Here is an 11302-nt window from a genome sequence, read left to right as displayed (position 1 = left end):
ACGGGTTGGTCCATTCACCTAATAAATACCTACTGCTAAGGGCAAAATTCAAAGGAGAACGAGTGGAACGAAGCCCAACAATTGGAAGAAAAAAGAAATGGTCACAAGTGACATCCCACATGGACTGCAATTGCCCAAATCCCCCAATATACAGCCTTAACGCCGCCGAACGCGTATCATCCCACATATTATAGTCAATGAAACTTGAAATTTTTTCCATATTTGTGTAAACCTGTTAACCCTTCTTCTTCCCCATACTCCCAAAAAGCTCGTTCATTCTTCTTCTTCTTCTGTCTCTCGGGGATCATCAACTGCCTGCAACTACGTCCTTCGTTTAAAAACACAATGGAAGTAGCTGCAGCAGCAGGCCCCGGGGCAACTCCTACAGAAAAGCGCCGCTGGAGCAGGAGGCCATCATCTTCCAGCTCCTTCCGATTACGTTGCCCCAGCCTCAACACACTCCGTCTCCGCCGCGTATTCGACATGTTTGACAAAAACGGCGACGGGATGATCACCGTCAAGGAGCTTCACCAGGCACTCAACCTTCTCGGACTCGAAACCGACCTCTCGGAGCTAGAATCCACCATCGCCTCCCACGTCAAACCCGGCAATGACGGCCTTGACTTTGAAGATTTTGTATCCTTGCATGAATCTTTAGATGAAACTTTTTTTCCATTAAATGATCTGACATCAACCACGACAACTGATGCTGACGAGGGGAACAAGAAGGTACTGTCGCAGGAGGAGGCCGACTTGTCGGAGGCGTTTAAGGTGTTTGATGAGGACGGAGACGGATTCATTTCTGCACACGAGTTGCAAGTGGTTTTGGGGAAGCTAGGCTTGACCGAAGGCAATGAAATTGCCAGAGTTCAGCAGATGATTGGCTCCGTTGACCGCAACCATGATGGCCGCGTTGACTTCTTCGAATTCAAGAACATGATGCAGAGCGTTCTTGTTCGAAGTTCTTGATCTATCTTTTATCTTTCAAATTTTCAACTTTTAATGCCATCGTCGTTTCATGAATGTATGTGTACGTTTGTGTCTTTTTTTTTTTTTTTGGTTCCTTGTTTAATTTCTTGTTCTTGGCTAGTTAATTTTATCATCGATATCATCTCTGGGTAAATAGAATCGAAGTAACGTTACAACTCAAATTTACAATTGCACTCGAGAGTTTTTTTTTTTAAAAAAAAAATTCAATAGCACTCAGAGTTTGAAAAGCTTATACTGTACGTCCATAAACAATTTCACTGAAATACTATTATCAATTCAATTAATGAACCAAGAGAATCCACCTCAATATTGCTTTTTTCATGTTTTTTTATGCGTGATTGGCACATGTGCAAGTCATGAAATAATAATGATATATAGAATTAAATTGGTATTGGCTTTTTTCCAAAAAGAACGGTTTCGCCCACCAAAGAAGAAACATGTGAACAAGAAGTTAAACCAGCCAAATCGAAAAGCGATTGATTCTTTTCTTTGTTTAAAGTCTTAAAGAGAGTCCCCAGTACAATAAATCATCGAAAGTTGATATATGCCTGAAAGAGTTTCCACTAGCTGATGATAGATGAGGACGCAGCCTTTAACTTTTCTTTGGAAAATGCTTGGTGAAGAGAACGACGAGAGAAATAAAGTAAAAAAAAGTTGAGAGAGAGAGAGAGAGTGAGTGGGTAGAAAGAGAAGACAAAATTCTCTCGTTTTTCTCGTGCTTCTCTATACTTAGCATTATTCATTTTCTTTTATTTTTTTTAAAGTAAGAAAATGGATAAAATTTAAATAAATATTTATTTTTTTCTCTTATTATCCCTACAAATTTAATGCTGTCATCAACTCGACCACGCCCTTGCGGACGACCCGGAGTTTAACTTAATTTTTGAGTTTTGACAATTTCCCATTGTAAGTTCCAACTTGTTTATTTTTCAAAGTCTAGAATTTAACAGGCTTATTTCTGCTCTCTTTAGTAAACCGAAAATTAAAGCCTATTAACAACGTCTATGAGACCCTTACGTGTCTGCAAATTTCGAAGTTAACGAACACATTGAAAGAAATTTATTATATCTCCCCTGCCACGAGACCTACAAACCCTTCCACCCATTTCCACCCAATTATCATGACGTAGATTTTCAAGGCATGCTCAACAAATGCATGAGTTATATATGCTCCAAGAGCAATGACATGCACCCCCACCAATCCCAACCCTACCACAAAGAGCAACCAAATTAACAGTTAGAAATATTTTTAATAGCCCTTAAAAGTTTGAATTAATTTTAAAGTTACCTAAAAAATTTGTCTTGGGTTCTATTTGGGATTAAGATGTTGTACCTTTAAAACTAAAGATGTTGTGGAAAAAAAATGTAATTATGAAACAAAAGTTAATAATATGTAGTAACTATAAATTTTAAATAATAATTTTGATAAAATTATTAAATATATAATAAATTTTATATTATATAAGTGAAAAATCATGTCAAAACAACTTTTAAAATACAACAGTTGCTGTTTACTAAACATTTTAGTGTTGTAACTTTTAAGTTACAATACCCAACTTCAATCCCAAACGCACCCTTAGTGGAATTGTTTTTAGAATAAACCTAGAAACCAAGGGAAATTATTATTAAAATAAAATAAAATAAAAACATTTAAGAGAATGGGAAAAAAAACAGTCCCTAAACCCTCAAAATAGACACTATAAAGTAAGAAAATATTAAATATATAATGTAGTACGAGTAGGCAATCAAGATCAACGTCTCCTTTCGAAAACTGACCTTAGCGAGGTCCAACAACGGCTGAATGCATATCATTTTTCATGCTATAATTGTATCGATTGAGCTCATAATTATGGGCTCTTGATTGGTAATGTCAATGAATTGAATATAATTTTTTTAATAAAAAAATTATTTCTCCCTACTTATTAATTCTACTAAATTGTTAAAGATATTTACAAAGTCAATCCATTAAGCGAAAAAATGAATTCAATCTTATTTATATGAGCAGTTAATTAGCTGAAATGGATCAGATGTAACTACTGTTAAGTAAATAAAAGCACCAGGTCGGCTATGCTACTATTTCAGCACCGGCCTGGATCACCTCAGCCAAGTGGTACGAACAGAATGCGGGGACAAACACGAGCCGACCAGAGACGAGTGCCAACCGGAGAAATACACCGACCAGGGTTATATGCCGAGCCAACACCCATCTCCCAAAAAAGCGGGAACACGATCCCACAGAATCACGGTAGTTGCGCTTTTCCCAGAACCGTTACGGGAAACGCGGGGCCTTGCGTTTGCCCATAATGTAGCAGTTAGAGTCCCATGAGGGGCCGCCACTACCCAAAAAAGGAGGGATGAAAGGTAAACGAAAACGTGGGACAATGGCTATAAAAGAAGAAGAAATGGATGAAGAAAGGGAAAAGGAAAAGAGGGGAAAACGCTGCCAAATTGCAACCAGGCCATTTTCTTACAAATTTCGAACAAACTTCTTGAATCCAAATTGTACTGTTTTCCCGTAAACACCTTGTGCTAACTTAGGCATCGGAGGGTTTACGCCGGCAAAACCACCGGCGTCTCTGATCTGTTTTTGGTGAACGCAGGTCTAGTAAGAGAAAGGAAGGTGATTCCAACTCCAGTGGTTCGAGCAACAGTTGATAACACAAAAGTGTTGACATAAATTATTCCTTATTGATTTTGATGATAACAAACATGATTAAGATTGATTAATTGTTTTAAAAGCTCAACATAATTTTCATCTATTTTGACAAGTTTCATAAAGTATTTTTATAAAGATTTGGAGACAAAACAGTCATCTTGCAAAATAGTTCACTGCAGCAGTTTTTGTGGAAAACGGCGATCCGACATCTGTAGTAAACGGCTCGCCGATTTCAAGCAGAAATGGAGATTAGCCTCTGGACGAAAATGGCACACCGACATTTGTGATAAACGGCTCGCCGATATCAACCAGTAGCCTCTGGACCTAAACGGCGATCCGATATGTTGATAAAACGGCTCGCCGATATCAACCAGAACTGAAGGGTAGTCTCTGGACATTAACGGCGAACCGACATGTGTGATAAACGGCTCGCCGATATCAACCAGTAGCCTCTGGACCTAAACGGCGATCCGACATCTAGATAACGGCGATCCGACAATTTGAAAAATCAGCCCAACGGTCATATTGACCAGTCAAACGGCGATCCGACATCTAGCTAACGGTGATCCGACAGTGTGCAGAAAGTCAATAACGGCTAGTTTTCAGCTGCATCTATAAATAAGCTCATTCAAATTCAAACAAAGATTGATCACAACACGACCATTGAGCAAATATTTGAGAATACAATCTTCATAGCGCTTAAAACACATTCTCTCTTCATCTATTCACAAATTGGGCATTGATTTGTAATCTTAAATATTGTGTGAGAGAAAAACAATTTGTAATCTTTTACTTTGAGTAATTGTAAGTGTTGGGATACACTTGGGTTAAGAGATTGGGGATAATCTCTTGTTGTAAAGGTCCATTGACACCTTGGAAGTCAAGTGTAAGCATTTGAAGCCTTGGAGGCTTGCTTAGTGGAATCCTCAAGCCCGGAAAGCTTGGAGGCGTGGACGTAGGCGAGGTTGGCCGAACCACGTAAAAATCTCGGTGTTCGAATCCCTCTTCCCTTATCTTTTTAAATTGTGATCATCTTAATTGTTATTACTTTGAATTTGATTTATAATTGCATTAAGATTTTCTTTAATAAATTGAACAATTTTTTAGAATCCCAATTCACCCCCCCCTCTTGGGTTGCATACTTGTATTTCAATTGGTATCAGAGCCTTGTTCTCTTGTTAAGACTTAATCGTCTAGAGTAAAAGATCCATGGCAACCCTAAATGACTCAACCTTTAGAGAAGGGCAATCCACAACTAGACCACTATTTTTTGATGGTAATGATTATGCTTATTGGAAAACTAGAATGAGAATCTATTTGCAAGCCTTAGATTATGAAATTTGGGAAGTTGTTTGTGATGGTCCATTCATGCCTATGTTCAAAGATGAAATAGGAGATGATATTCCTAAACCATCGAGTCAATGGAGTGAGTTAGAAAAGAGAAAGATGTCTCTAAACTCCAAGGCTATGAATGCTTTGTTTTGTGCCCTTGATAAGAAAGAATTCCATAGAGTATCTAGTTGTGAAAGTGCACAAGAGATATGGCACAAACTTGAAGTTGTCTATGAAGGGACAAATCAAGTGAAAGAGTCTAAAATCAGTAGATACACTCGCCAATATGAGTTGTTCCAAATGGATCAAAATGAAAATGTGTATTCTATGTACACTAGATTCACGGACATAGTGAACACCCTAGGTGCCTTAGGGAAAACCTTCTCAAATAGTGAGAAAGTTAAGAAAATCATTAGGTCACTTCCAAAAGAATGGAGACCTAAAAGAACCGCTATTGAAGAGGCCAAAGATTTAAATACTTTACCTCTTGATGATTTAATTGGTTCTCTTATTTCGTATGAAGAGGATTTAGCTGCAGAAAAAGGACATGAGGAGAAGAAGAAAAGCATTGCTCTCAAAGCTTCAAAATATGAGAGTGATGAGGAGAGTGAACCGGATGATGAAGAACTAGCCATACTAGCAAGGAGGTTCAGAAAATTCTTCAAGAAAACCGGAGAGCGAAGAAATTTCAGAAACTTCAAGAACTATAGGGAGAAGAAGGAGGCAATCACTTGCTATGAATGCAAGAAGCCTGGACATATAAGATCGGAGTGCCCACTCATCAACAAACTCAAGAAGAAAGCAATGGTTGCAACTTGGGATGATAGTGAGGAAGAACAAATGATGAAGAAGGATCGCAAGAAGTATCAAACCTAGCACTCATGGCTATAGGAGGGGATGGTGATCTCAATGAGGTAAGTGATCCTACCTATGATGAATTATATGATGCTTTTCAAGATTTGCATAATGAGTTGATGAAAATTGGTAAAAAGAATGTATGTCTTAAAAAGGAAATGGCAAAGCTTAAAAATGAAAATGAATCTCTAAATGCAAGAATTGTATGCCTAGAAGTAGGAAACAAAACATTGCATGATGAAATTGCATTATCAAATGAGAAACCTAGCATCTTACATGAGCATTTGAAATCACACATAGATGAGTTGAAAAATGAGAACGAATTGCTCAAGAAAAAGAATAATGAATTAAATGAAATTGTTTTGAAATTTACAAATGGGCAAAAGATGTTGGATAATATGCTTAACTCACAAAAATGTGTTTTTGATAAAGGAGGACTTGGATATAAGCCAAACTTGAAGCAAAAGTATTATAAGAATTATTTTGTTAAAGCTACCTCCACAAATGATCATAAGATTGTATGTCATTATTGTAATCAAAATGGTCACATGAAATTTAGATGTCCCGTGAAAAGGAATGCATATTATGGTGTCAAGTGCATTTGGGTTCCAAAAGGAACAGTTGCTAACTCTCAAGGACCCAAAAAGCTTTGGGTACCTAAAACTTGAGACTTTTTCTTGTAGGGCTTGAAGAAGAAGAAGAATAAATGGTACTTGGACAGCGGTTGTTCAAGGCACATGACCAGAAACTATGCATGGTTCTCAAGCTTTACCAAAATTGAAAATGGTGGAGACGTATCCTTTGGAGACAACTCAAAAGGAAAAATCCTTGGAATTGGAAATGTTGGTAAAGTTTCTTCAACTCTAATTGAGAATGTATGTTTGGTTGAAAACTTGAAACACAACTTAATTAGCATTAGTCAATTATGTGACAAAGGTTATAAAGTTATCTTTGATAAATTTAGTTGTGTTATTGAGAACTCATGTGATGGCAAAACCTTATTTGTTGGAAATAGATGTGGTAATGTTTATATCATTGACATAGAATGTGCATCTACTCTTGATAAATGTTTTTCGGCATTGCATGATGATTGTTGGTTATGGCATAGAAGGTTAGGACATGCAAGTATGGATTTGATTTCAAAAATTTTGAAAGATAATTTAGTTAAAGGTCTTCCGAAAATTGGTTTTCAAAAGGATAAGATTTGTGAAGCTTGTCAATTTGGAAAACAAATTAAAACTTCTTTCAAGAATAAAAACCATATTTCTACTTCAAAACCACTTGAACTTCTTCACATAGATCTTTTTGGGCCATCTAGATATGCAAGTCTAAATGGCAAATATTATGCATTTGTGATAGTGGATGATTATTCTAGATATACATGGGTATTATTCTTAGCCAATAAGGATGATGCTCTTGATGCTTTTAAAGTGCTTTGTAAGAAATTACAAAATGAAAAAGGGCATGGTATTGTATGCATTAGGAGTGATCATGGAGGAGAATTTGAAAATCATGCATTTGAGAGTTTTTGCAATAATCTAGGCATTGAGCATCAATTTTCATCACCTAGAACTCCACAACAAAATGGAGTTGTTGAGAGAAAGAATAGGTCTATTCAAGAAATGGCTAGGACCATGTTAAATGAAAATGCATTACCAAAATATTTTTGGGCCGAAGCCGTCAACACCGCTTGTTATGTTTTAAATCGGGTGTTGATTAGACCTAATCTTAACAAAACTCCTTATGAGCTTTGGAAAGATAGAAAACCCAACATTGGATATTTTAAAGTTTTTGGATGCAAATGTTTTGTTTTGAACACAAAAGACAATCTTGGTAAATTTGATCCAAAATCCGATGTTGGTATTTTTCTTGGTTATTCAAATTCTAGTAAAGCTTATAGAGTCTATAACAAAAGAACCTTAGTTGTGGAAGAATCTATGCATGTGACATTTGATGAGTCTAACCCCTCCTCTACGGAGAAAGTCGTTGTTGATGATGATGCAGGAGAAGAAGAACAAGAAGAAGAAGCATCAAATGACAAACAAGAGGATGCACCACATGAAATTCAAGAGGAACATCATGAAGAACTAAATGCAGAGCAAAATAAAGGTACTTCTCAAACACTCCCCAAGGAGTGGAGGTATGTCTCTTCTCACCCTAAAGATGTAATTTTAGGAGATCCCTCACGAGGTATTACAACTAGATCATCACTTAGAAATACTTGTGAGCATAATGCATTCATCTCTCAAATTGAACCAAAATCCTTTGAGGATGCAGAAAATGATGAATCTTGGATTATGGCAATGCAAGAGGAGTTAAATCAATTTGAAAGAAACAATGTGTGGGAATTAGTTCCTAAACCTGAATATCAATCTGTAATAGGTACTAAATGGGTGTTTAGGAATAAGATGGATGAATCCGGTGTGGTTGTAAGAAATAAAGCTAGATTAGTGGCTCAAGGCTACAACCAAGAAGAAGGAATTGATTTTGATGAAACCTTTGCTCCTGTAGCAAGGTTAGAATCCATTAGGATGTTATTAGCATATGCATGTCATAAAGATTTTATTTTATTTCAAATGGATGTGAAAAGTGCTTTCCTAAATGGGCATATTATGGAAGAAGTGTATGTAAAACAACCCCCTGGTTTTGAAAATGAAAAATTTCCAAATCATGTTTATAAGTTGCTTAAAGCTTTGTATGGTTTAAAACAAGCACCTAGAGCATGGTATGATAGACTTAAGAATTTTCTGTTGGAAAATGACTTTTCAATGGGTAAAGCGGATACTACTCTATTTGTTAAGCATAAGAACCAAGACATACTTATTGTTCAAATTTATGTTGATGATATTATTTTTGGTTCTACTAATGAGTTGTTGTGTAAAGAATTTTCATCGTGTATGAGCAAAGAATTTGAGATGAGTATGATGGGAGAGTTGAAGTACTTCCTTGGACTTCAAATCAAACAAAACGAGGAAGGAATCTTCATAAATCAAGCCAAGTACGTAAAAGATCTACTCAAACGATTCGGCATTGATGACTCAAAGACCAAAAATACACCAATGAGCACAACAACCAAGCTGGACAAAGATGAAAAAAGTAAAGAAGTGGACATCAAAATGTATCGAGGTATGATCGGATCCCTACTTTATTTGACTGCAAGTAGACCCGATATCATGTTTAGTGTATGTTTGTGTGCAAGATTTCAGTCATGTCCCAAGGAATCTCATTTGCTCGCTGTTAAAAGAATTTTCCGTTATTTGAGTGGAACCATAGATATTGGCCTTTGGTATCCTAGGGGAACTCATATAGATTTAACATGTTTTTCGGATGCGGATTTTGCTGGTTATAAAGTGGATAGGAAGAGCACTAGTGGAACTTGCTATATTCTAGGACACTCTCTTGTTTCATGGTTTAGCAAGAAACAAAATTCTGTCGCACTTTCAACTACCGAGGCTGAATATATAGCTGCCGGAAGTTGTTGTGCACAAGCTCTTTGGATGAAACAAACACTTAGAGATTATGGCATTAATCTTGAACAAATTCCTATTAAGTGTGATAATACTAGTGCTATTAATCTTTCAAAGAATCCCATTCAACACTCTCGAACCAAGCATATAGAAATAAGACATCATTTCTTGAGAGATCATGTTCAAAAGAGAGACATTGCACTAGAGTTTATTTCTACGGAAAAACAACTTGCCGATATTTTTACAAAACCTCTTTGCGAAGAACAATTTTCCAAAATTCGGCATGAACTTGGGATGATGAAATTTTCACATTAACATCTTCATTCATGCTATTGAGTCTATTATTATTGATTGATCTATGACTTGATGCTTTAATTTCTATGGAATGCTCAATCGTAATATGCATGTAATGTGTATGTATATTTGAAAATGTATGAATTAATTATTGCAATACATATATATATATTCATGAATTATGCATTGAAATGGCACTCAAATCATTTTGGATCAATAAAATGATCTTGAAATGTATTAATAAGTAGCCAAATATCAAAATACATGTGCGAAATCATAGGTTGTAGAAAACGGATCGCCGTTATTTAAATAAACGGCTAACCGTTTTGGGCAGAAACAATGGAACGCTTTCTGGAAGCTATCGGTTCGCCGATATCTGTCTATCGGCTCGCCGTCCTGTTACATTTTTCTTGTGTGGACTCTCTGGACCCTATCGGCTCGCCGTTATTGATATAAACGGCTCGCCGTTTTTATGAATTTGTTTTGAGGACTCTCTGGACTCTGTCGGCTCGCCGTTATCACGCGTTAATTGAACAGTCCTTCGTCTTCCTCCTCATTTCGGCTTCTCTTTCTCTCTCTCTCTCACTTCAACCCGCGACTGCACCAGTTCTCTCCTCTCAAATCCATCACTTTTCTTGTCATTTTTTCACCAAATTGAAGCATTACAAACCATTTCTATCATCTCTAACACCTTTTAACCGATTCAAATTCCTTTTTTTTTTCTTCAAATTTTGAAAAATCTCATCTTGAAACCCTAGAACCAGCCGACTCTCATTCGTTCACTTTGACCCAAATTTCTTCGTCTTTCCAACTACATTTTCACCCACAAATCACTATCTCATCTCTAAAACTTCATTTTCACAATTTTTCTCATCCATGGCGGAACGACCTCCAAGGCGTGTTCGAACCAAGCACACTGCTTCACGCCGTTCCAGTCCACCCAGGTCTCCTCCTCAAGACTTCGAAAGTCTTCATTTTCCCGATGCTACCTCTGCTCAGCGATTCCGTGAGAAGTTTATGGGTAAACCCGTAACTCCCTCTTTTTCTCTTAACATTTCGGAGTTCTCGGATATTTCTGTTTGTGGTCACTCAATTACTCAAATGCTTAGTCATTGGAATCAAGCTTTAAGTGTTGATGAACCTATTTATGAAAATCTTGTTCGAGTCTTTTATTCAAACATAGATTTCTCCTCTTCTAGTCGTGACGAGCTTCATACATTTGTAGGAGGTATTCGTATTGAGCTTGATGAACCCGAATTATGTAGTATTCTAGGAATCGCTTATGGAGGATTAGATCTGTACACCTCTAGGAAAGAACTAGAGTTCAGTAATTTTCGTCATGTGGATGGTGTACGGAACATTTGTCGTCGTCGGGATCTTTCCGATGACATCTGCTCTTTGTCCTTTAGGTCTCAACTCCTCCCTTTTCAGATTCGAATACTTCACATTATTCTCCAACACATGGTCACTCCTAGACAGGGGCACACTGATGAGGTCACTAGGCTTGATATTGGTCTTTTAGACTCTCTCATCCGTAGACGCCATGTGAGCCTATCCTACACTATTATGTGTCATATGCTGTCCACTCCTAAAGTCTCCAACCGATCCCTTCCTTATGGCAGCATCATCACTAGGATCCTGAACCACTTTCATGTTCCTATCGTCGAGCCTGTTTTTCTCGAAACTCGTAAGCTCGGTCGAGACATTAT

The 11302-nt window shown here is 37.1% G+C and overlaps 1 protein-coding gene across 1 annotated transcript; it reads left to right on the top strand.

Annotated features, from left to right (window-relative positions):
* The first annotated feature begins 51 nt into the window (after positions 1-51).
* Positions 52-1019, top strand: LOC102620646 (calcium-binding allergen Bet v 3-like). Its single transcript, NM_001320068.1, is given in 1 exon segment — positions 52-1019. A coding segment is annotated over 1 exon segment (624 nt). The 5' UTR covers positions 52-345; the 3' UTR covers positions 970-1019.
* The last annotated feature ends 10283 nt before the right edge of the window (positions 1020-11302 follow it).

Source organism: Citrus sinensis, chromosome 6, assembly GCF_022201045.2.
Source record: "Citrus sinensis cultivar Valencia sweet orange chromosome 6, DVS_A1.0, whole genome shotgun sequence".
Classification (NCBI taxonomy): Eukaryota; Viridiplantae; Streptophyta; class Magnoliopsida; order Sapindales; family Rutaceae; genus Citrus; species Citrus sinensis.
This window is presented reverse-complemented; position numbering and strand designations above follow the sequence as displayed.